This window comes from Orcinus orca, chromosome 17 (genome assembly GCF_937001465.1).
Source record: "Orcinus orca chromosome 17, mOrcOrc1.1, whole genome shotgun sequence".
Lineage (NCBI taxonomy): Eukaryota > Metazoa > Chordata > Mammalia > Artiodactyla > Delphinidae > Orcinus > Orcinus orca.
In genome coordinates, this window is record NC_064575.1 from 68,051,677 (window position 1) to 68,078,595 (window position 26,919).

General features: G+C 39.2%; 1 protein-coding gene across 2 annotated transcripts in view; it reads left to right on the forward strand.

Moving 5' to 3' along the window:
• The window catches only part of COLEC10 (collectin subfamily member 10), a 167,900-nt gene that overhangs the window by 39,803 nt on the left and 101,178 nt on the right, over window positions 1–26,919 (forward strand). The window contains exon 3 of one of the 2 annotated variants that reach the window (XM_033419915.2): window positions 13,462–13,587. The exons of the other annotated variant lie outside the window; for it this stretch is intronic. Coding sequence (XP_033275806.1) covers window positions 13,551–13,587 — 37 coding nt within the window. The 5' untranslated portion in view covers window positions 13,462–13,550. The remainder of the gene's footprint in view (window positions 1–13,461; window positions 13,588–26,919) is intronic. 2 annotated transcript variants of the gene reach the window in all.

Consider the following 26,919-nt stretch of genomic DNA (forward strand, 5'->3'; position numbering starts at 1 on the left):
AAACTGGTGAACAGCATTATAAGACCCCGCCATGGCTGACTTGACTATGAGACATGTTGCACTATGTTGATTTTTTTGGTCTGCCTTCCTCTCCTCCCTTCTTCCACTCCCTTCACTCCCGGGCTGCAGGAGCAGAGAGAGCCTAACACAGGCGCTCTACCTTTTCTGGCTGGCTATCCATCTGCGTCAACGTGGTGTTGGCTTTGGCGCCTCGGCGGTTGGACTCGAGACCATTTTTGGGCAGCTGGGATGATTCCTTTCTAATGGTTTCTTGACCTGCGAAACCAGGATAAGATTATTTTTGCTTAGAGAGACCTCAAAATTTCAATGGGGAGTTTGGTTTTGGACATTTTTTAATGCCTTGCTTAGTTCTCAAGTAATGAAAAAAGCTAAAGCATTTTCAGAGAAGTGACGTTGAAGGTTAGCATGTCAGTTCATGGGCCTACAGCTGATCTCATGCTCTCCGAGGCACACCTGTCTGAAGGAAGCAGGCAGATCGATCCCCCCCTGCTGTTTTGCATTACCTAAAAGGCAGCCCTTCCACGGAGCAGTAGTGGATGTAAATTCTGGCACCCATGAAAAAGTGTTGAGAAACATCTGCAGTCTCTTTAAAACCTTATAAAGTTAACAGCTTTCCATGGAGAGGGACTGCTGGAACAGCACATGCAAATCAAACTGGATGAGTAACCACCTATGGTAGAGATTAACTAGTGTGATGGAGAAAGCCCAAGATGAGGACTAACCTGCTTATTCCATGGGATGTTCCCTGTGCTCCAAGGAGCGGTAATCGTCTCTGAATCTATTGCCAGTTAACACTCAAAAGAAGTTTTGTTGAGTGAATAGATGGATGCCTAATGTATCTTTCACCAGGGCTTTTTTTTTTTTTTTTTTTTTTTTTTTTTTTTTTTTGCGGTACGTGGGCCTCTCACTGTTGTGGCCTCTCCCATTGCGGAGCACAGGCTCCGGACGTGCAGGCTTAGCGGCCATGGCTCACGGGCCCAGCCGCTCCGCGGCATGTGGGATCTTCCCAGACCGGGGCACGAACCCGTGTCCCCTGCATCGGCAGGCGGACTCTCAACCACTGCACCACCAGGGAAGCGCCACCAGGGCTTTTATAAAAACTTTTCTTTACCTGGAAGGCCCTTTCCCCAACAAAAATATATTTGGTCTCACATTCAGTCAACAAATATTATAAGAACCTTCTAGGTTCCAAGCATTGTATTCTGGATATGATGGATATAAATAAGTCAGGGTTCACATGTTCAAGGAATTTATAATTTAGTAGGGAAGACAGACAAGTGACAAGTTGAAACAGAAGGTGCACGAGATGAGCACAGAGTCTGTGGGAGGTCATGGGGGCGGGAGGGGTGGGAGGTGGGGAAGCCCAGAACTGGCAAATCAAGACAAGGGTCCAACAGTTAAAATAAACAGGATATCAACTAGAAGTCACCTGAGGAGTTGCTGAGTAAAATGATAAAGGTAATAAAAACTACCATCATTTATTGTGTCTCCATTAAGTTCAGGGTCTTTTTACATACATAATCTGAAATGTCACATTTTATAGTACCCATTTTCCAAATTAGGAAACTGAGACTCAAGAACTTGCTCAGGCCCACACAACAAATGATTGCCAGGGCTGGGGTCAGGATATATCTGCCACCAAAGTTACTACATACCTTGTAAATCCAAGGTTAGTTCTTGATTAATATATCAGTTCTTTATGACTACCCACTTCTCTGATATTCCACTATCCCTCCAGACCTAATTCCAACCTAATTCATTCATCAATTCAAGGAACTCTCTGAGGTTATGATGCATCGAAAAATACCAATGGCATGGCAAAGTTTGTGATGTCTTTTTCTTTGTTCACACATAGAAGTAACAATGCATCTTCAAGTTGGTGGCATCTGAAATTCTTAAATATGCAGTATTGTGCTTATGTTATATTGCTTAATTTCTGTCTTCCCCAAATAGACTATAAGCTCCAAGAGGGCAGGACTTTTGCCTTTCTTCTTCATTTTTGTACTCCCATCATCTGGAATGCTGCTGAATAAGTTAATGACTGATTAGATACTGAGTGTCTACTAATTATCAGTGGCTCTGTGAAGTGCTGGATGTAGAGTCAGGGACAAAATAGACATGGCTTTTGCTATTCTGGAGAAGATGCAAATTAAACAAACAAGTGAACACATAAGCACATAAATAAATGTGCAGTGTTATGTGATAAATTGAGAGAAGTGAAAATGTCGCAGGTGCTGTGGAGAAAATAAATGGGATGTTCTCCAAATTTAGACTGGAAAGTCAGGGATGCCCACTACAAGCTGATATCCAAAGGTGAAGGCAACAAGTCCAAGAATCCATAGTACTGTGCTACCTGACATGGGTAATAGCTAATGTTCACCATCCATCCGAGTCCAAAACATTGTCTCCCCTCTTGCAACAACATGTGACGCTTATTGTATCTGCATGCGTTTTTAGTTATGTTTTTGAAGTATCCTTTCTGTACACCTAGATTACAAATGCATTCATACCTCTGGTGGAATAGAAAGAACACTGGATTAGGAGATTTTGGTAGTAGTTCTAGCTTTGCCTCTATTTTACAAATTGAGAAAGTTATTTAAACTTTCCAGTCCTCGATATCCTTACCTATAAAATTAGGAGGTTATATTAAATAATCTGTAAGATGTCATTGAGCTTTAACATTTAAATTCTATAATTATCAGCTTATTTTTAACAAGCAGTTATTGAGGATCTACTATGTGCTAAACTTTCTGCAGAAAGACACAATCCATTCATTCAATGTGCTTACGATCTTGAAGAGGAGACGGATACGTTGATGGCTTCAATATAGAGCAACAAAGAATTTCCTCTGCTTCTGAACTTTCAACTACTGTCATTGTCCTTCCCTAGGTGTGAGCAGAGATTCTCCCTCTTAGTAAAGACATTTAACTCTGCCTGCCGCCAACAGATGGGGCAAGTGGTCACATCAACTAGACCCTGTTGCATTGGACTTGAGAGCTAGTGAATGAGAGGGAGCTTTGAGGATCTAAGTTTTGTAAGAAAATAAGCATCTGTATGCCAGGGTAACATGGGAATTGAAAGTAAGGCTCATTTTGTTCCACCTGGATGGAGATGGGAGTGAGGTTGCTATGGGGTGGGCCAAAGATGCTATTGAGGGAAATTTCACAGGGCATTGATGTCTCAGTTGAATTTTGAAGGAAGAAGAATTAAGCAGGTATATTAGTTGGGATACCTTCAACTGCAAAATACAGACTAGCCATTTGAAGATGGATTTGATAAGAAATGCAATCATTATTCCACGTAATATAAATTGCAGGGGCAGGAAAATTCCAGGTTTGGCGCCATGGCTCAAAACATCATTGAGAGCTCCATCTCTTTCTTGCGTCTTGGCTTCGTCCTCCTCAGAATATTGCTTTCTGGTCTTCAGCTTTTTCCTTCATGATTGCAAGATGGCTGCCTAATCCCTCAGCATTTTTTTTAAACAATTGTATCTTAAAAAGTTGAAAGGGGGTAACTTTTCTCAAAATCCTTTTAATCAAAGAGAAGAACCATGTTCTTTTGCCCTGTTTCCCCTGTTTCTTACCCCAGTCTCAGCAGACTTCCCTTCAGGTCACAGTGGCCATGGCTGGTGCTGTAAACACAAGGGAGGCTGGGAAAGCATGTACCTGGCATTTTCAGTCTCCATGTTGCATGGCAGGTTCTGTCTGCTGGGAGGAAGTGTGCGTGTGAAGGGGGAGTGGGGAAGCGGGGAATGGTGTGGTTGCTGGGTAAGCCTCCAACTATGTCTTCCAAACAGGAAAGGAAGGAGTGGGGAGTTATTAATGGACCTCATACTCAGACCTGGGCACCGCCCTTTGCTTTCTGAATTGTAGGCATTCAATTGATATTTGCTGATGGTGGGATCATTGTCATGGAAATGGAAAATCAGTGTCAAGTCAGGTAACTGAGTAGTAAAATCAGTTATTCTTTCCAGGCCGTGACTGGATGAAAAAATTTTTAATTTTGTCACTTGAATGGGTGACTGTTGATATTCCTACTGGGTGGCTGAATTAAATACTAATTCAACATCAGGAGAGGTAGTGGTGGTGTTTTTCTAAAAACCATGTCTAATTTGGCAACAGTTTTATAATCTAAAAGGAAATCAGGGAAAAATATGAGTTCAGTGGAAAAAGACCAGATCCTAGGAAATGAAAGTTTACTGAAAACACCATGTGTGGGGCTCTAACGAAAAAAAACAGAGCGCAAGATGGCCCCAGGGCTATGGAAAAAATTTAGTATGTCCTAATGATGTACTTAGTGTCTGTTGATTACACATGGAAACTCACAAGAAAAAGAAGCAGAAGAGGACACCAAAGTAGTGCATTTTAAAAAAATCAACTATATATACAAGCAGACATTAACATTTTTTAAAAAAAAACTTCCTTTGCCTTTCTCACAAGTACAAACAAAACAGAAAGCCAGAAGGTTGTCTTCTAACTATAACAACAGCAACAAGAATATTAAATAGAGAATGAAAGAAGACGCAGGTCATTGTGTTGGTAGGGTGTGGGTTATTTTAAATAATTCATATGAAGTAATGCAGAGAGACTGCAAAATCAGTATGAGCATGTCACAACACACCAATCCTTCGAAATAACTTCTCGCCATGTCTTTTTAAGACTGCTAAACCCTTTTGCAAAATTGTGAGAGCTTGTCTGGAGAACAGAAAGCATTAGAGGTGAATAAAAGTTATGGGTTTATTTCCCATTGCTCTTTCTTTGAAGAGATTGCTCCATTTTTAAATGACTGGGACTATTTAGCTCCAACCATAATGTATTTCCAGTGGGTTTTTTTTCCTTTTATCTAGAGTTTTATTCTTTTGCTCCGTTCCACCCTACTTCTCTTCTCATGAATGTGAAGACATGTAATAACTCAGGAAAAGGGGCTACAAACGACCATGGGTGGTTGATTATTTCCAGTTTCATGGTGAAATGTTTCCAGTTTCATGGTGTTTACTATGAGGTGTCAAGCCAGGTACCACATTTCTGCTGTTAAGTTTTCTTTCCATCTAGACTAGATTCACAAGCTTTTTGAAGTTGTTACATGCTTTTGTTGACCAATTTTCTAACACCACTTGGAGTTCGTAGATTCATCCAGGTCCTTGATTCGTAGATTCGTCCAGGGCGATGCAATTTCTGCCCTCCTTTCAGTATCTAATAAGACCTGATGCAGTGTTCTTCCTCAGGAGTCCATGTTAGAGTTATGCAGGGATCTTCTACCTACACACAGGCGTCTACTTGCCTTAGTGTGCCAAATCAGAAGCTCTGTGGTTGGGCCTGGTAAAAACATACCTGAAAACACTTCTTTGAGTTATTGCGATGTACAATAATGGTTCAAACCATTAGACTGTTGGAAATAATAAGTTTACTCTCAAAAAAAGAGAGAAAAAAGAAAAGAAATGGAAAGAAAAGAAACAGAGAGAAAACAAAGGCTGCATAGACAGCCCTTGCATCTGACTACTGTGACAGCTAACCTGTATGGGAAAACTGGGAATTAGCAGAGTATAATGGTTAAGAGACCAACTCCTTGGATTCAAATTTCTGCTCTGTTGTGTGACCTGCATCAAATTAATTAACCACTCTGAGCCTCAGTTTACTCATATTACAATGAGTATAATAATAATGCCTGTAGTAATTTGGGGATTTAATTATGTATTACGTATTAGATTAAAAACGTATAAAGTATTTGCTGATACACCAACATAAAGTGGTTGTTCAAACAATGTCAACTGTTAGTATCTCAGGCTGCTCAGAGGCTCAGATGTGAAGTCAAATAATATCTTTGATAAAAAAATGAAAACATGAGTGATTGTAAATAAAGGCATGTTGTTTAATAGATACAACATTTTAAAGCCTGAGATCCATAGTGGGATTTTGTTTTAGGTCCTAGGTATTATAAATTTGGGGTCCATATTTAATATAAATAATTATATTAGTATTTAGAAAGCCAGAGTCCCTCTTAATTGTGTCAGTAAAAGCCTTAGGTATCATAAAATGACATGTAGAAATTACTGGCTTGGTTTATTAAGGATGGTATTATTTCTGGTAGGTCATGAATATTATGGGCTGCACTGTCCAACAAGAGGATTAAGAATGCATTTATGCATCAGCAAGAAGGCAGGAGAAGAAAATGGCAATTCCTAAAATTGTTTGATAGAGATATTTCAGAACAAGCATTCAATAGTCATCATAGATAACATTAGATATTTGTCTTAGTTCTCTATATTTATTCTGTACTTTAGAGGTTTTTTCTTTTTAATTATAAATGGAAGTGGAGCACAATAATCTTTAATAATCTTTTCAGTGCTTGGGAGTCTCCTATGGTTCTTTGTCTGGCCCTGAGTCAGACTCCCTTCTGGGGATGTGAGAATTCCATGTGAGTGATTTCTTTAGACCATGTCCTCTCATAGTGATGCCATTTTGGGGTGGAGTTAGTAGAAATGCTGTAACAAAAATCTTTGCTCTTATCCACAAATGTTTGGCATAGACAATGAGCCACCTGGTTCATCCAACAGACAGGAATCACTGATATGTAAATTCTCTTTCAGTAGCCCTGATTTCCCATTAGACAGCTTTGCCAACTTTGTTTGTAATAGACTGTAAGCTCCACATACAACAGGGCCAGATGGTCCCCATGGTTCCTAGTATCAATATCAGCAATGAGAACATTACAGAATTTCAGAATTGAAAAGGGTCTTATGGTGGGCCAAATAATAGTCCCCCGACGGTGTTCACATCCTATTACCCGGAACGTGTGAATACCTTAACTTTACAGGGTAGAAGGGACTTTGCAAATTTGATTAAATTAAGAATCCTGAGATGATGAGATTATCCTGGATTGTTGGGTGGGTCCAATCTAATTATAAAGATTCTTATGAGAGAGGCAAAAGGATCAAAGTTGGTAGAAGGAATTGTGACAACATAAGCAGAGATTGGAGTGATGGAGCCATAAGCCAAGTAATACCAGCAGCATCTAGAGTCTGGTAGAAGCAAGGAACTGATTCTCCCCTGCAGTCTCCAAAATAAACCAACCCTGATGATACATTGATTTTATTTTTTATTTTTTAAAATTTTATTGGATTATAGTTGATTTACAATGTTGTGTTAGTTTCAGGGGTACAGTAAAGTGATTCAGTTATACATATACCTATATTCATTCTTTTTCAGACTATTTTCTCATATAGTTTATCACAGAATATTGAGTAGAGTTCCATGTGCTATACAGTAGGTCCTTGTTGGTTATCTATCTTATGTATAGTTGTGTGTGTATGTTAATCCCAAGCTCCTGATTTATCCCTCCCCAACCACCCCTTGAGTAACCATAATTTTGTATTCGATACCTGAAAATCTGTTTCTGTTTTGTAAATAAGTTCATTTGTATCATTTTTAAAAAATTAGATTCCACATATGAGTGATATCATATGATATTTTTCTTTCTCTGTCTGACTTACTTCACTTGGTATGATAATCTCTAGGTCCATCCATGTTGGCATTATTTCAGTTTTTTTATGACTGAGTAATATTCCATTGTGTATATGTACCACATCTTCTTTATCCATTCCTCTGTCGATGGACATTTAGTTTGCTTCCATCAAAAGTCTACAAACAATAGATGCTGGAGAGGGTGTGGAAAAAAGGGAACCCTCCTATACTGTTGGTGGGAATGTAAGTTGGTACAGCCACTATGGAGAACAGTATGGAGGTTCCTTAAAAAACTAAAAATAGAACTCCCATATGATCCAGCAATCCCACTCCTAAGCATATATCCAGAGAAAACCATAATTTAAAAAGACACATGCACCCCAATGTTCATTGCAGCACAGTTCACAATAGCCAAGACATGGACACAACCTGGTGATACATTGATTTTAGCCCTGTAAGACTCATTTTGAACTTGTGACCTCCAAAACCATATGATAATAAATTTGTGGGGTTTTTAAGCTACTAATTTGTGGTAATGTGTTACAGCAATGATAGGCAACTAATACAGACTTCATAGAATCATCAAATTTTATTTTATTTTTTTGATTGAGTGATATGAGGCTCAGAGACCTTGGCCATTCATTTATTCACTCATTCAACAAAAATTTATTGAGCTGCTAACATCTGCCAGGCACTGTGAGCAATAGACATACATGATCCATGCAATGCCTTTCTGAACCTTTTTTCCAGTACCCTGGGCATCAGAATCTGGAGTGGAGAGACCCCCCAGAGGAAAGATGTTTGGAGCTGATGAATACTGATGGTGGTAGGCCTGATCCCCAGAGATGCACTGTTTCCATTCCTTCCAGGGCTTTTCTTTTGATTTTTTGAACTGCCCAGGACTTAACAAATTCCTTCATTTACACAAGTTGGCTAGAGTGAGTTTCTGTGGCTGTTACGCCAACCCTAATAAATTATCTAAATAAATAGTCAGCTGATAGTGACCTCTGATCATGTCAAAGGTTTGTGACGGTGTTTTAGACCAACAATTTATTTTTAACAAGCTCATTTGATTCCACAGAAATAGTCTTCAGGTCATCAGCCCACTGATGTTTCATCCCCAACAAGCTAAGTCCACATCTTAATCTCAGCATTTGGGAAACATTTTTCTCTGTCTACGTGGAAAGAAAAATGTGAACCACAGACTGAATTTGCAGTTCTCTGATGTCTGAGCTGCTCCAGTGTGTTATGGAAAGAATAAATATGAATTTCATAATAATTCCATGAATATTATCTACCACCAGCAAATAAGAAAATTGCCATTGCTGGATAACTTCTAAAATACTAGCCATGGAAGGGATGATGGCTGGTGTTTAATGTCTTAAATAAGTAGCTATCATCCTCCTCAAGGAACAGCAAGTTCTTCCAATAAAGAGAAAGGATAAGTCAGAGAGCAGAGGTACTGCCTACAGGGACTCAGACTATAAGGTTAAGATTAATGATTTCAAGCACAGACCCTTGAGGAATCTGGTCCTAGACACCCTGAGAATTCACTGTGTCTCCCCTTACAGAGCTTGCCAGACTCCAGTGATAGCAAGATTCAACAGATTGGTTAAGTGATTACACTTGAAGCCAGGCTTCACCATTTGATTTTCTTGATCAACTCATTAACCTTGTTAAACCTCAAGATCCTTGTGTAGAACTGAGTCACTTTCTGCAGCAGCGATGAGCACAGCACAGTAAATCAGCTACACCTCAATAAAAACAAAGTAGGACCAATAATAGCATCTTTGTTATAGATGAATTATAAGGTTTCTATGAAATAATATGTGGATGAAAGTCAGAGAGATGTTCACAAATAGTCTGGTTCTCTTCTCTTCTGGGTTAAGACTGAACTTTCTCACCCCTTGTGGAGTGAGGGTGATGACCAAGTGACTCACTTTGGCCAATGACATATGAGCAAAACTGACACATGTCATTTCTGGGAGGAGCCCTTTAAGAGCCAGGATTAGATTCACTGGCTCATTGTCTTCTTCAGCAACGTCAGGTTTCAACATGGTGACTTCTGCATCCTGTGGGGTCCTAGCCTGAAGGTGATATTGTGCTCATCCACCAGCGAACCTGAAATAACCTTTGTTGTTTTAAGCCACTGATATATTTTGGAGCTGTTTGTATCTACCAAACAAACTAGACTGCTAGGAATCCCATGTAAAGCACTTAACACACAGTAACTTGTCAGGTTGGATGAGAGGTGAGGTCATGGGGGTAATTCATTTACTCATTTAACAAAAGTTTACTATCACATCTAGATGCTATGCAGGGTGAATATCATGGTGAAGGGGGAGACAGAGTCCTTGCCTTCATGGAGTTCACAATTATGCTGAGGCTGCTACCCTTCCAAAACTGAGAAAAACAATCAGAAAAGTTTCACAGCCCTGCTGGAGAGAAAAAACCGTGAAGTTGGGCTGGGCAAAACTCTTCATACAAAGACAGAAGGGCAAAGAATAGTTATCCCTACCCAAGAACCAAAGATTGGTTGGGAACAGTGGATGTAACCTGGTTGATACTGGTTCTGGGCATGCCTGAAGGTGTGATTCCTGCCTGGCTGTGGCACCATTATCGATGCTTCTGCACTGAGTTCCCTGACCCAACATGTCATGACTGCACCCAACAAAATGGCCCTCTTTAATGGAACCCATGCCCTGTTCACTCCACTCACATGAACTCACACTCTGCCTAGCCACCACCATCCCACTAGACCAAAATAAAATTGAATGTTTCCCAGCCTGATTTACCATACATATACTCTGGCTGTATTAGACCCACCTGAACTATAGCCTTTAGGGTAGCTTTCAGAAGAAGCTGAGAAGCAACAAATCAAAAGGCTATTTACTTTCCTCCCTTTCTGGAAACAAATGGCATTTGGTCAAGCATGGTGGTGATCCTCACTGGGTTCCTGGCAGTGGACCTGAGCTCTGTGATGTGGACGCCTGGTCCCACCAAGGTGGGAAGGCAGAGGTCCCTGTTGCAGTTCTGCCTGCTCCCACATGAGAAGGAGTGTTGGCAGTTCAGCACTTTGAAAGTCAAGGAAGAACACCCTTTCATATTGAATCTAACAGTCAGCACCTTGGGCTCAGCAGAGATGCCCCAGTCCTGGCCACTACCTAGCAGAGTGTTCTTCTGGGCATCTCACAGAGAGAGGGAGAGGAAGGACTCTAAGTTAGTTGTTGATGAGCTTCTTCTTTATGCCCAGGAGTGGTTTGAAATGAAGCATACAGTTTTTCTGTGTTCTTGGAGTAGCTTAATCAGAATTGATGACGTCAGGAATAAAAACATCGTCTTGAGATTCATGTTGCTTCATTAGGAATCTTGGCCCTGCCGCTTACAAGATGTGTGATCTTGAGTGAATTGTTTGGTCTCTCTGAACCCCAGTTTTCTTACCTGTAAAATGGTAATATTAACATCTTATAGGTGGTGTTCAAAGAATTAAATAATATATGTTAAGCAGTGTCTGGGTCATAGTGGACTCTTATTATGTGTTCATGCCTTTTCCTTTTTCCTTCTAAAGCAGGTATGACTAAGTACTTCTTTTTGCTCTTCTATCTGTGGGAGAAAGCATTATGCATCTTTGAGGGTTACAATGCCCCTTCCATTGCATCCATCATATATTTATTTATCCTCCCAATAATGTTATGTGTAAGAACTATAATGATGCTCATTTTATAGATAAAGTGGAGTGCAAGGAGATTAAGCAACTTGATCAATGATCACAAAGATAGTACTTGTCACAGGTATGACTTGCACTCAAGTATTAGACCCAAAACCCCTTCTCTTTATAGTCCTTGATTTTTCTTTGAGATTTGCATGGACTCTGACTTTGTTGTGGCCAAAGATTAAGCCATGTTTAGCACTATCTCTGTCTACTGGTCTTTATATTTCCATTGTTATCAGAAACAACTTGATATAAGGTCAACCTTAGGCATGTTGAGCCTTCATCAGGGAAGGGGCAGTTGTGTAAGTGTTAGGTTGAGTGTGTAGGACTGGAACACCACATTTTAATCTCTGTAGGGTCTCAGACTGGCAATCAAAAAGGGAAAGAAGGTGTGCCTGCTATCTTTTCATCCCTTCCCCCAAACCCCACCCCCATCCTGGGGATGCTGATCTTCATGGACTACATCCCTCTTTGCAGGGTCACCTGGGAATGGTTGGGTTTCTTTACCAAAGATGATAGCTTGTCTCAAGCTATCATTCTCTTCTTCTGAGTTTCATTAATCATGCCATCTCCTCATTTTCGAGGGCCTATGAGGGTCAAGTTCTCAGGGTACTGCACAGCAGTGTAAATAATGCCTTATCAAACCTTCCTAAATTTAGCCTAATATTCTGGTGGGACCCTGAGTGACAATAAGTAATTCCAAATGGTACAAGGAAAATGTACCCTAGGTAGATGATGGCTGTCAATAATCGGTTTCCTTATCCATCACCAAACCAAATCCTCAATCACACAGTGTCCTTTTGGGACTCTTTTCCTCTTTCAAGGATACCATCGGTAGTAACTTTAATTTGGTTTTCCCAATATAGAAAGTGTTGGGCTATGGTGATGTCACCATAGTAAGTACACCTGTTTCAGTACCTGGAAACTTCTTTCCCTAGATACATCTCTGACCTGCCTTTCACTTAATTCAATGTCATTTTGCTCCAACGTCATTTTTTTAGAGAGGTCTTTCTGGATCATGCCATCTAAAACAGCAATTCCTGCATTGCTCTCTGCCTCCTTCCTCTTCTTTATTTTTATTTTCAATATTGTTTTTTAACCACATAAAATATTATATACCACATTTAATTGTCTGTTTTTCACCACTAAAATTAAAGCTCCATGGAGCAAGGACTGTCTGTTTTGTTAGTGCAATTTACATAAAATGACCTACTTGGTTAAATAAAGGGGAAGTTTGTTAGGACAAATGCAAGCTCTACAGAAAGAAGAAAAAAGAGAATACAGATTTCTGCTAATAACTATTCTGTCATCATCGAGAAAAGCAGACCAAAGTACCATGTTCTGATCACTGCCGAGAGGTGTATCTTCCTTTAATTAAGATAATTCCTTTAAGGACGTTCAGTTCCCTTTACTGCTCTCTCATCGAGCAACTTTCTATCACTAAGTCAGTTTTCTAATTGCCTTTTTCCTAGTAAAGACTGTGAATGAAGGGCTATGGGGCACAAGCATTCTGATCACTAGAGTTGTTCATTCCCACTGTTCTCGGTATCTCCCTTAGTAATCAGTAAAGTTATGTTCCTGTTTATAAGAAGCATCAGAGGTAAAACTTAGGTAAACTCACAAAACCAGGTTTATGAACCTGGAAAGCCAAGGTCTCAACTCTCCACTGTGATTTCCCTCCAATGGGTAGCAGCCGTGATGAAACACATCTGGAAAGGTTATCCAACCTTACCCATGGCTCTCATCTGCTATCCGACCTTACCCATGGCTCTCATCTGGCACACAAATTTTGGGACTGGTTAGTTTCAAGTTCATATGGGCTTAGATGCAGCAATAGTGGATCTTCATAATTAACCTAAATTAGCTTAAGGTTTATAGTGTGCTACTGGTAGAAAAGGGAGGCATTGCTGTAGCATTGACCGCACAGTTTACTTTTAATGGACAGATTTTCATTTAGTGAACTGCAGCAAAACAAAACAAAAATGCTGCAGACATTTATCTCTCAGTAGCTACCTAATAAAGCTTAAACTGGCCAACTTCCATGCCCTTCAGGGTGCCAGAAATACAAACAGGAAGTTAACATTTCCATAGCAATAACAATTCTGTAATAAAAGCTGAGGAGAAACAATAAAACAGAAGGTCAGGATAAAAGCAATTTACATTTTAACATCCTAACACTACATCAGAATAAATTTTAAATATCAAAATAGAGTCAGAGTAAAATTAGAGTAACATTTGTGATCAAATGACTTTTTTTTTCATTTTTAGGCATGGCTTCCGTCTGGTCTTGTAGCAAGGCGCGAACTTATATAGCATCTCTAAATTCCCTCAACTGGTAAGTTCTGCTGTGTCATCCTATGGATAATTTTGACCAAGCAAGGCTCTCTATTTCAGGTATAAATGTTCTTTTCAAAGAAAAGATGATTCTCATATGATTCATTGTGTTGATCATTTGCTTATATTCACTCCATTATTGTGAGAAGCCATGCACAATAATGCGTGTAATGAAAACAGTGATTTTAAGCAAGCCAAATGGATTCTTCAAATATCCCTAGTAAGCCAAGAGGATGACAGATTATCCTTTGGGAATGGGCATAACCTGGAACTGGTAAATGTTCCTTGATTTCCCTGTGCTTGGACCTTTCCTTTCTAAACTATTAAACATTCTTTTCCTCTAACTAGAGAAGATGGAGGTGGTTTTCTAAGACAGTGAGAAGATACTTTAACATTATGTAGAGGAAGGATGAACTGAATGTCAAGGAGACAGAAAAGGGACATTCTTAGGTTGAGATGAGTAACCAGGAGATAATAAACCAGTGTAAAGGACAGAAGAGAGGGAAGAGGGGATTTAGGTCCATAAACCATGAGTTTGTTATTGCAACCTTGAGCTGTGCCAGCTTCCATGGCCTTCTGTCCTTGTAAGATAATGGGCTTATAAAGCAGATAAAATTGCTAACAATTGGGACACTGATACAGAAAATTAGAATACCTTTTATGGTGATAGACTCTATTTTTCATAAATTATCTTTCATTGTTTAAGGAATACATATTCAGTTTCTTTAAATGGTGTAAATGCCGTAACAGTAGTTTCTAAGCCTTCCACTCCTTTAAAAATGTGTTGAGCATCAAGTAAGACCCAAGTAAATTCTCATCCAAAAATGACTTTTTACCCTTTTATTTTCTCACTTTACCTCCTGTTACTGAAATGTGATTTTGATGTGGGACATTGGCACTGATTTTGAATTAGTTGCAACCATGTACATTGCAGTTTACCCAGAATCCATAGAAAAATATCTCTATAAATCTACATCCTAGCCCTAGAATGTCCCCCCTTAATTGGGTTGACAAGTGTGTTTTAATATACTACAGTCCTGATGAGATAGAAGCATGATCTCCTCAACTTAAGTAAATGCAAGCCTGATAGCCAGAGAAAGAGTAAGATGACTCCCTTTTGCCTCTAGCTGTGATAAATTTATGTATTCATACTTAAAAAAGACAAATTACTTTTCTTAATGTAATCCTAAGGGGATTAATACTAGCAAATATTATGCCAATCTCAAAATCCTGTAATTTTAGTGTACTGAGCACTTACAGGAAATTGTGTAAGAAATTGTTTAAATGGAATACTGCCCTCTTATGGTTACACAGATCCTTCTAGAGCCAAACATAAAATCATAGTCTTTAGTTAGGGCAGTTAATAGAGGGATTTAATTAGTGGAGCGATCCAAAAAATGTAACACAGGCTTTGATTTTACACGCTACAAAACGGAGTTGTATGGAGGCAACTCATTCTAGGTTTATATATCTAGGTTTCACAGAGGCAAGGATAGAACCCAGTTCATTGCTTTTTCCATTCTAATGCATATTTGAATAGAATTATAAGTTCTGGTTTCATAATGCAGATATTTCAAGGGAAATTACAAAACATCAATTTTAGCAAAGGATTTTGTTAATAAGATTCATTGTACTAAATCAATATGATGTCAAAACTTTTCAAACATTAGAGGAATTCAGCATCTTATCAAATCAGAAAATTTGGAAAGTTTTCAAATATCAAACTAAAAAACTTCCAGTTTTCAGGACATTTTATTTATATTCTCTAAAAATCATTCTTATTCTATTTATCATCTGAGGAGTCACAGAACAAGTTGAATACAGGTATCTAACACGTGGCAGTCTGTCAAACACTGGATAAAAGCATTTTTTTTCCTAAAAACTTTCATCTCTTCCAAGATAACCATTTGCATTTTTATTTGTTCCCAGGCTGTTGTTTTTATTTAAATCAGCTTTACTGAGGTATAATTTACATACAATAAAATGTATACATTTTAGTGTACAGTTGAATGAGTTTTGATAAATGCCTGTGCTTGTATAACCATCATCAGAATCAAGATATAGAACATATACATAGATATATAGAACATATATATCACCCAAGAAAGTTTCATTGTGCTTGATCTCAGTCGATCTCCCCATTCTGGCCCCAGGCAAACATTTATCTCTTTTCTGTCTACTCTATAAAGAATAGATTTGATCTATACAGACCTTCATATATAAGAAGTTATAAAGTAGATACTCTTCCATGTTTGGTTTCTTTCTTTCAGCATAATGGTTTGAGATTCATCATTGTTGTTTTGTACATCAGTAGTTTGCTCCTGTTTATGGCTGAGTTGTGTTCCATAGTATGGATATACCACAATATTCATCTTCTCACTAGCTATTGGATATTTGGTTTGTTTCTAGTTTGGGGATTTTTATTAAAAAATACTGCTGTGGGGCTTCCCTGGTGGCGCAGTGGTTGAGAGTCCGCCTGCCAATGCGGGGGACACAGGTTCGTGCCCCGGTCCGGGAAGATCCCACATGCCGCAGAGCGGCTGGGCCTGTGAGCCATGGCCGCTGAGCCTGCGCGTCCGGAGCCTGTGCTCTGCAACGGGAGAGGCCACAACAGTGAGAGGCCGTGTACCGCAAAAAAAAAAAAAAAATACTGCTGTGAAAGTTCATGTAAAAGTCATAGTGTGGCCAGATGTTTTTAGTTCTCATAGGTAAATACCTAGAAGTGCAGTTGTTAGCTCATATGATAAGTGTATTTTAACTTCAAGACACCACTAAACTGTCATCCAAAGTGGCTGTATGATTCTACATTTCCACCAGAAATGTATGAGAGTTCCAGTTGCTTCAAATTCTTGTCACCGCTTGATGGCATCAGTATTTTTGTGTGTGTGTGTGAATTTTAGAATTTCATTTATTTTTTTATACAGCAGGTTCTTATTAGTTATCCATTTTATACATATTAGTGTATACATGTCAATGCCAATCTCCCAATTCATCCCACCACCACCACCCCTGCCACTTTCCCCCCTTGGTGTCCATACGTTTGTTCTCTACATCTGTGTCTATTTCTGCCCTGCAAACCGGTTCATCTGTACCATTTTAATAGGTTCCACATACATGCGCTAATATATGATATTTGTATTTCTCTTTCTGACTTACTTCACTTGGTGTGACAGTCTCTAGATCCATCCACGTCTCTACAAATGACCCAATTTTGTTGCTTTTTATGGCTGAGTAATATTCCGTTGTATATATGTACCACAACTTCTTTATCCATTCGTCTGTCGATGGGCATTTAGGTTGCTTCCATGACCTGGCTATTGTAAATAGTGCTGCAATGAGCATTGGGGTGCATGTGTCTTTTTGAATTATGATTTTCTCTGAGTATATGCCCAGTAGTGGGATTGCTGGGTCATATGGTAATTCTATTTTTAGTTTCTTAAGGAACCTCCATACTGTTCTGCATAGTGGGTGTATCAATTTACATTCCCACCAACAGTGCAAGAGGGTTTCCTTTTCTCCACACCCTCTCCAGCATTTGTTGCTTGTAGATTTTCTGATGATGGCCATTCTGACTGGTGTGAGGTGATACCTCATTGTAGTTTTGATTTGCATTTCTCTAATAATTAGTGATGTTGGAGGCTTTTCATGTGCTTCTTGGCCACCTGTATGTCTTCTTTGGAGAAATGTCTATTTAGGTCTTCTGCCCATTTTTGGATTGGGTTGTATGTTTTTTTAATATTGAGCTGCATGAGCTGTTTATATATTTTGGGGATTAATCCTTTGTCCGCTGATTCATTTGCAAATATTTTCTCCCATTCTGAGGGTTGTATTTTCATCTTGTTTGTAATTTCCTTTGCTTTGCAAAAGGTTTTAAGTTTCATTACGTCCCATGTGTTTATTTTTGTTTTTATTTCCATTACTCTATGAAGTGGATCAAAAAAGATCTTGCTGTGATTTATGTCAAAGAGTGTTCTTCCTATGTTTTCTTCTAAGAGTTTTAGAGTGTCCAGTCTTACATTTAGGTTTCTAATCCATTTTGAGTTTATTTTTGTGTATGGTATTAGGGAGTGTTCTAATTTCATTCTTTCATCTGAAGCTGTCCAGTTTTCCCAGCACCACTTATTGAAGAGGCTGTCTTTTCTCCATTGTATATCCTTGCCTCCTTTGTCATAGATTAGTTGACCATATGTGCGTGGGTTTATCTCTGGGCTTTCTATCCTGTGCCATTGATCTATATTTCTGTTTTTGTGTCAGTACCATATTGTCTTCATTACTGTAGCTTTGTAAATTGTCTGAAGTCAGGGAGTCTGATTCCTCCAACTCCGTTTTTTCCCGTCAAGACTGCTTTGGCTATTCGGGCTCTTTTGTGTTTCCATACAAATCTTAAGATTTTTTTCTTCTAGTTCTGTAAAAAATGCCATTGATAATTTGATAGGGATTGCAGTGAATCTGTAGATTGCTTTGGGTAGTATAGTCATTTTCAGTCCGTTGATTCTTCCAATCCAAGAACATGGTATATCTCTCCATCTGTTTGTATCATGTTTAATTTCTTTCATCAGTGTCTTATAGTTTTCTGCATACAGGTCTGTTGTCTCCCTAGGTAGGTTTATCCTAGGTATTTTATTCTTTTTCTTGCAATGGTAAATGGGAGTGTTTTCTTAATTTCTCTTTCAGATGTTTCATCATTAGTGTATAGGAATGCAAGAGATTTCTGTGCATTAATTTTGTATCCTGCTACTTTACCAAATTGATTGCTTAGCTCTAGTAGTTTTCTGGTGGCATCTTTAGGATTCTCTATGTATAGTTTCATGTCATCTGCAAACAGTGACAGTTTTACATTTTCTTTTCCAATTTGTATTCCTTTTCTTTTTCCTCTCTGATTGCCATGGCTAGGACTTCCCAAACTATGTTGAATAACAGTGGCAAGAGTGGACATCCTTATGTTGTTCCTGATCTTAGACGAAATGGTTTCAGTTTTTCACCATTGACAATGATGTTTGCTGTGGGTTTGTCATATATGGCCTTTATTATGTTGAGTTAGGTTCCCTCTATGCCCACTTTCTGGAGAGTTTTTATCATAAATGGGTGTTGAATTTTGTCAAAAGCTTTTTCTGCATCTATTGAGATGACTATATGGTTTTTATTCTTCAATTTGTTAATATGGTGTATCACATTGATTGATTTGCGTATATTGAAGAATCCTTGCATCCCTGGGATAAATACCTCTTGATTATGGTGTATGATCCTTTTAATGTGCTGTTGGATTCTGTTTGCTAGTATTTTGTTGAGGATTTTTGCACCTATATTCATCAGTGATATTGGCCTGTAGTTTTCTTTCTTTGTGACATCTTTGTCTGGTTTTGGTATCAGGGTGATGGTGGCCTCGTAGAATGAGTTTGGGAGTGTTCCTCCCTCTGTTATATTTTGGAAGAGTTTGAGAATGATAGATGTTATCTCTTCTCTAAATGTTTGATAGAATTCGCCTGTGAAGCCATCTGGTCCTGGACTTTGGTTTGTTGGAAGACTTTTAATCACAGTCTCAATTTCAGTGCTTGTGATTGGTCTGTTTATATTTTCTATTTCTTCCTGGTTCAGTCTCAGAGGGTTGTGCTTTTCTAAGAATTTGTCCATTTCTTCCAGGTTGTCCGTTTTATTGGCATATAGTTGCTTGTAGTAATCTCTCATGATCTTTTGTATTTCTGCAGTATCAGCTGTTATACCTCCTTTTTCATTTCTAATTCTATTGATGTGAGTCTTCTCCCTTTTTTTCTTGGTGAGTCTGGCTAATGGTTTATCAATTTTGTTTATCTTCTCAAAGAACCAGCTTTAAGTTTTATTGATCTTTGCTATTGTTTTCTTTGTTTCTATTTCATTTATTTCTGCTCTGCTCTTTATGATTTCTTTCCTTCTACTAACTTTGCATTTTGTTTGTTGGTAAGGTTAGATTGTTTATTTGAGATTTCTCTTGTTTCTTGAGGTAGGCTTGTATTGCCATAAACTTCCCTCTTAGAACTGCTTTTGCTTCATCCCATAGGTTTTGGATCATCGTGTTTTCGTTGTCATTAGTCTCTAGGTATTTTTTGGTTTCCTCTTTGATTTCTTTAGTGATCTCTTGGTTATTTAGTAATGTACTGTTTAGCCTCCATGTGTTTGTGTTTTTTACATTTTTTCCCCTGTAATTGATTTCCAATTTCATAGTGTTGTGGTCAGAAAAGATGCTTGATATGATTTCAATTTCCTTAAATTTACTGAGGCTTGATTTGTGACCCAAGATGTGATCTATCCTGGAGAATGTTCTGTGGGCACTTGAGAAGAAAGTGTAATCTGCTGTTTTTTGGATGGAATGTCCTATAAATATCAATTAAATCTATCTGGTCTATTGTGTCATTTAAAGCTTGTGTTTCCTTATTAATTTTCTGTCTGGATGATCTGTCCATTGGTGTAAGTGAGGTGTTAAAGTCCCCCACTATTATTGTGTTACTGTCGATTTCCTGTTTTATAGCTGTTAGCAGCTGCCTTATGTATTGAGGTGCTCCTATGTTGGTTGCATATGTATTTATAATTGTTATATCTTCTTCTTGGATTGATCCCTTGATCATTATTTCATGTCCTTCTTTGTCTCTTGTAATTGTCTTTATTTCAAAGTCTATTTTGTCTGATAGGAGGATTGCTACTCCAGCTTTCTTTTGATTTCCATTTGCATGGAATATCTTTTTCCATCCCCTCACTTTCAGTCTGTATGTGTCCCTAGGTCTGAAATGGGTCTCTTATAGACAGCATATATATGGGTCTTGTTTTTGTATCCATTCAGAGAGCCTGTGTCTTTTGCTTGGAGCATTTAATCCATTCATGTTTAAGGTAATTATCGATATGTATGCTCCTATTACCATTTTCTTAATTGTTTTGGGTTTGTTTTTGTAGGTCCTTTTCTTCTCTTGTGTTTCCCATTTAGAGAAGTTCCTTTAGCATTTGTTGTAGAGCTGCTTTGGTGGTGCTGAATTCTCTTAGCTTTTGCTTGTCTGTAAAGCTTTTGATTTCTCCGTCGAACCTGAATGAGATCCTTGCCAGGTAGAGTAATCTTGCTTGTAGGATCTTCCCTTTCGTCACTTTAAATATATCATGCCACTCCCTTCTGGCTTGTAGAGTTTCTGCTGAGAAATCAGCTGTTAATCTTATGTGAGTTCCCTTATATATTGTCATTTTTCCCTTGTTGCTTTCAATAATTTTTCTTTGTCTTTAATTTTTGTCTATTTGATTACTGTGTGTCTCGGAGTGTTTCTCCTCGGGTTTATCCTGCCTGGGACTCTCTGCACTTCCTGCACTTGGGTGGCTCTTTCCTGTCCCATGTTAGGGAAGTTTTCGACTATAATCTCTTCCAATATTTTCTTGGGTACTTTCTCTCTCTCTTCTCCTTCTGGGACCCCTATAATGCGAATGTTGTTGAGTTTAATGTTGTCCCAGAGATCTCTTAGGCTGCCTTCATTTCTTTTCATTCTTTTTTCTTTATTCTGTTCCCCAGCAGTGAATTCCACCATTCTGTCTTCCAGGTCTCTTATCCATTCTTCTGCCTCAGTTATTCTGCTATTGATTCCTTCTAGTGTATTTTTCATTTCAGTTATTGTATTGTTCATCTCTGTTTGTTTGTTCTTTAATTCTTCTAGGTGTTTGTTCTTTAATTCTTCTAGGTCTTTGTTAAACGTTTCTTCCATCTTCTTGATCCTTGCCTCCATTCTTTTTCCGAGGTCCTGGATCATCTTCACTATCATTATTCTGAATTCTTTTTCTGGAAGGTTGCCTATCTCCACTTCATACAGTTGTTTTCCTGGAGTTTTATCTTGCTCCTTCATCTGGTACATAGCCCTCTGCCTTTTCATCTTGTCTATCTTTCTGTGAATGTGGTTTTTGTTCCACAGACTGCGGGATTGTAGTTCTTCTTGCTTCTGTTGTCTGCCCTCTGGTGGATGAGGCTATCTAAGAAGCTTGTGCAAGTTTCCTGATGGGAGGGACTGGTGGTGGGTATAGCTGGGTGTTGCTCTGGTGGGCAGAGTTCAGTAAAACTTTAATTCACTTGTCTGCTGAAGGGTGGGGCTGGGTTCCCTCCCTGTTCGTTGTTTGGTCTGAGGTAACCCAACACTGGAGCCTACCCAGCTCTTTGGTGGGGCTAATGTCAGACTCTGGGAGGGCTCATGCCAAGGAGTACTTCCCAGAACTTCTGCTGCCAGTGTCCTTGTCCTCACAGTGAGCCACAGCCACCCCCTGCCTCTGCAGGAGACCCTCCAACACTATCAGGTAGGTCTGGTTCAGTCTCCTATGGGGTCACTGCTCCTTCCCCTGGGTCCTGATGCGCACACTACTTTGTGTGTGCCCTCCAAGAGTGGAGTCTCTCTTTCCGCCAGTCCTGTCAATGTCCTGCAGTCAAATCCCACTAGCTTTCAAAGTCTGATTCTCTAGGAGTTCCTTCTCCCGTTGCCAGACCCCCAGGTTGGGAAGCCTGACATGGGGCTTACTACCTTCACTCCAGTGGGTGGACTTCTGTGGTATAAGTGTTCTCCAGTTTGTGAGTCACCCACCCAGCAGTTATGGGATTTGATTTTATTGTGATTGCGCCCCTCCTATCATCTCATTGTGTCTTCTCCTTTGTCTTTGGATGTGGGGTATCTTTTTTGGTGAGGTCCAGTGTCTTCCTGTCGATGATTGTTCAGCAGTTACTTGTGATTCCAGTGCGCTCACAAGAGGAAGTGAGCGCACATCCTTCTACTCCGCCATCTTGAACCAATGTCGGCATCAGCATTTTTAAATTTAGCTGTTCTAGTGGTTAATAGGACATCTCATTTCAGTAGGTGTTTTAATTTGCATTTATCTCATGGCTAATGATTTTAAACCTCTTTTCATGTGCCTATTAACCACTCAGATACCTTTTTTTAAATGATGTGTCTGGCCAAATCTTTTGGCCATTTAAAAAAAATTGGATTTGCAACCTGTATTTGAGTTTTAAGTGTTCTTTTTATATTCTAGATGCCAATCCTTTGTCAGCTACATGTATTGTTAATATTTTCTTCTAGCCTGTGGCTTGCCTTTTCATTTTCTTAATGATGGTTAGGCAGTCCCATGTGCTATAGATTGAATATTTATGTCTTCCCCGAATTCATGTATTGAAATTGTAATCCCCAAGGTGATGGTATTAAGATATAGGGCCTTTGGGAAGTGAATGGGTCATGAGGGTAGAGCCTTTCATAAAGGATTAGTGCCTTATAAAAAAAGGCCCAAGAAAGCTCCCTTGCCTCTTCCACCATGTAAGAACACAGTGAGAAGATGCCATCTGTGAGAAAGTGACACTGAATCTTCCAGCACCAAAATCTTGGACTTCTCAGCCTGTGAGAAGTCAGAACTGTGAGAAAAAAAATTGTTGATGTTTATAAACCATCCAGTTTATAGTATTTTCGCTACAGCATCCCAAATGAAGTAAGACACTATGCTATGAAATACTGTACCCTCCTGTCACTGATCAGTATTCTGTTTAAAGATATCATTGGTATTGAGCCTTTCAAAATATGACTCTCGTAAATGACCACAATTCTAACAAGTATTTCTTTTTTAAAATAGTGCCATGCACATATTGCTTAATTACAGAAATATCTATGTAAAACTCAAGAATAAGCAATTATACTCCAATAAAGATGTTAAAAAAAAAAAAAACTCAAGAACAGTGACTGGCTACTTAATGGGTATTGGGTTTTCTTTAGAAGTTATGAGAATGTTTTGGAACTAGATAGAAGCCATAGATGCACAAGATGGTGAATCTACTAAATAATATTGAATTATATCCTTTAAAATGGTTAGTGTTATGCGAATTTCACCTTAATTTTTAATAAAGAAAATAAAAAGGGGAAGAGGGGAGTGTACCTCATCCCGTCTCTGAAGGACACAATGATGCAATAGGGGCAGAGCAGGCGAGACTGAGCGCAGCAGTTAGAGGTCCCGCTCCACGAACAGTCAGGCTCGCAGTGGTCCTCACGGCAGACAGTGCAGTGAGAGGCAGATCACGGCCTTCTCCCGGGGCCCTCCAGGCCCTCCGGCCAGCAGGTGAGCTACGGGACGTGGGGACAGGCTGAAGGCTGTGTCTCGCAGAGCTCCAGAGCCCTCGCAATGGCCACCCACTGGCGGGGCCCAGGCCTTGAAGCAGCAGCAAACCTCTCCCCAATCCCCACCTCGGCGACCTAACGGCAGTGGCAGTCTCCATGGGTCGCAGTCCACAAAGGCCTCAGCAACTGGAGTATATGGACACTGCCATTAAGGTAGCAGCTTCAACCAGCTTCACTCTCTCCATTCAAATTTCAAAAATTGGTATAGCTTAGATCAGTTGTCTACCTCTAGGAGGTGGCCAGAGGTCAGGGTTAAGTTGCAAGGACATTGCACAACATTACTTCAGGACAACCTCTGTGGTTGGGCTATTCTCAAAGAAGGGCAATTGTTGTGAGCTGGGAATTAACCTGATTGATATTTGCTACAACACGTATTCCTATTGATACTATACAAATGATTCTCTCCAGTTTAAATGAAAAGCCTGAGGGCTGGCTGGGTCCTGGGCGCCTGGCTCCCTCAGTGATGATGGCTGGGCAGAGTCTGGGGACCTGGCCCTGAAGGCGCTGCCAGCTGAGATCTGCCTTTTCAGCCAGGCATGGGCACTGGCGGGAGGACCCAGACTGGGTGCTGTGCAAACACTCCCAGGCAGGGTAACCGGCTCATGCAGGAACCCCTCCTTTAGCCCGGCCTGGACCTTGGAGGGCAAAAGTTGAGCCTTGGGCCCTTGCCCTCTCTTGCCAGAAGAGTGGATAACATTTGTTTCGGTGGAGGTTAACAGGAACATCGTGACCTGACCTCAAGAACAAAGGATCTGACACTAAGAAGTTTGCAACAAGGAACAACTACCCTCCCTCACCTTCCCTATAAGAGGGCTTTGCTGAAAGCTTTCCGGAAGTTTGGAGTTTTTAAGGTATAAGCCACCAGTCTCCTTGCATGGCCCTGCAATTAACCTTTCTCTGCTCCAAACTCCAACGTTTTGGTATTGTTTGGCCTCACTGAGTTTTGGGAACATGTACTTATGTTCGGTAACAATGGGACTGCTTGTGGAACTGCTTCTGGAGAGTGGGAAAAAAAAAGACCCACACTTGGATATAGTCTAAGTGGAACTTTAGAACTCCATGTACAAAGAGAAAATTCTAAAAACTTCCAGAGAGAAAAACAGGTAACTTAAAAGGTACAAGAAAGATTGATAAGAGATTTATCATTTAAAAAACTGGCTCAAGAAAACATTTAAGCAAAATTTTCAAAATGCTGAGAAAAAAGATTATGAGCCTTGAATTTTATGCCCAGACCAATTGTCATTCATGTAAATGGCAAAATAAAGGCAAATGAAGACATTCCTGGACTTAGGATGTTTATCACCACAAGCTCTATCTGAAATGTTTATTAAAGTTATATTTCAACAAACTTAAAAAACAAACTTAGAAGCTACATTTCATCAGAAACATTGATAAGCAGCAAAACCAGTAAAACTTTTTGTTAAGAATAATAGCACTCGGGCTTCCCTGGTGGCGCAGTGGTTGAGAGTCCGCCTGCCGATGCAGGGGACGCGGGTTCGTGCCCTGGTCTGGGAGGATCCCACATGCCGCGGAGCGGCTGGGCCCGTGAGCCATGGCCGCTGGGCCTGCGCGTCCGGAGCCTGTGCTTCGCAACGGGAGAGGCCACAGCAGTGAGAGGCCCGCGTAATGCAAAAAATAATAATAATAATAATAATAGCACTCTGATTTCAGCTCCAAGTGGTAGAGCTTAGAAGTCAGCATTCCTGCCCTTATAACAAGAAAAAGCTGAACAAACTAAAAATCAACAAATTTTTTGGGACCCACCGGTGAACTGGGGTCACATGGCAAACTCCAGAGTCAGATATGACACAGACTATCAGAGAATTTTAAATAACTATTATATATTGAAGGCTCTAATGGAAAAAGTAGACAGCATGCAGGAACAGATGGATACTATAAGCAGAGAGATGGCTATTCTAAGAAAGAATCAAATGGAAATGCTAGAAATAAAAAACAAAGTAACAGAAGTGAAGAATGTATTTGATGGGTTCATTAGTAGACTAGACATGGCTGAGGAAAGGATCAGTGAACTTGAAAGTCATTCAAATTTCCCAAACTGAAATACAAAGAGAAAAAATAATGAACAAAACGAGCAGAATACGTAAAGCTGTGGAACAATATCGAAAGATGTAACATACCTGTAATTGGAATATTAGAAGGAGAAGAAAAAGAGAATAGAGCAAAAGAGATATCTGGAGTAATAATGCTCAAGAGCTTTCCAAAATTAGTGACAGACATCAAACCACAGATCCAGACAGGTTAGGATACCAAACAGGATAAACTCCAAAAAAACCTCATTCATGGGCATAATACATTCAAACTGCAGAACACCAAGGACAAAGAAAATCTTGGAAGAATGAATAAAATCATAATCTTGAAAATTCTCAGATTGTGTCAGTGTGGTAGTAGCAGGTGATGAAAGGATAAAGTTAAGCAAAAATTCTCTTTTTTATCCGTAAGCTATATATACAGATTAGCTCTATGTAGTAACAAATTTCTATACTCTGTATATACAGGTGTACCTCAGAAATATTGCCTAGGGATTCAGGCCACCACAATAAAGTGAATATGGCAATAAAATGAGTCCCATGAATTTTTTGGTTTCCCAGTGCATGTGAAATTTATGTTTACACTATACTGTAGTTAAGTATGTAATAGCATTACGTCTAAAAAAAAAACTGTACATACCTTAATTTAACAATAATGAAATAATACTGTTGGAAAAATATTGCCGATAGACTTGCTCAATGCAAGGTTGCCACAAACCTTCAATTCATAAAACAAAAATGCAATATCTGTGAAGCACAATAAAGCAAAGTGTAATAAAGGAGATATGCCTGTACATACTGTAAAACTGTAAAGATAGCAACTTGGGAGTTTGAAAGAGGGCATATAACTTCCAAAACACTAGAGGAAAAGTGATAGATTAAAAAAGAAAAACATATCAGCAAACTTACATCTGTACTGAAGAATTTGAGATTATTAAAAAGAACAAGATAGATTTATATCCACTGAGATCAAAATCTCATCTGATATTGTTTAACAAAAAACATATATATATTTATATATATACAGATATATGTAAATGCACAAAAAAGCTGAGAATATACTTCTAGGAAGGGGAAGGGAACTGAAGTGGGGGAGGGAGAAAAAACATTTTTTCTTTCCCATATTGTGTGTGTGTATATATATATATTTATATATATATATACACACACATACACACACACACACACACACGTATATTTAT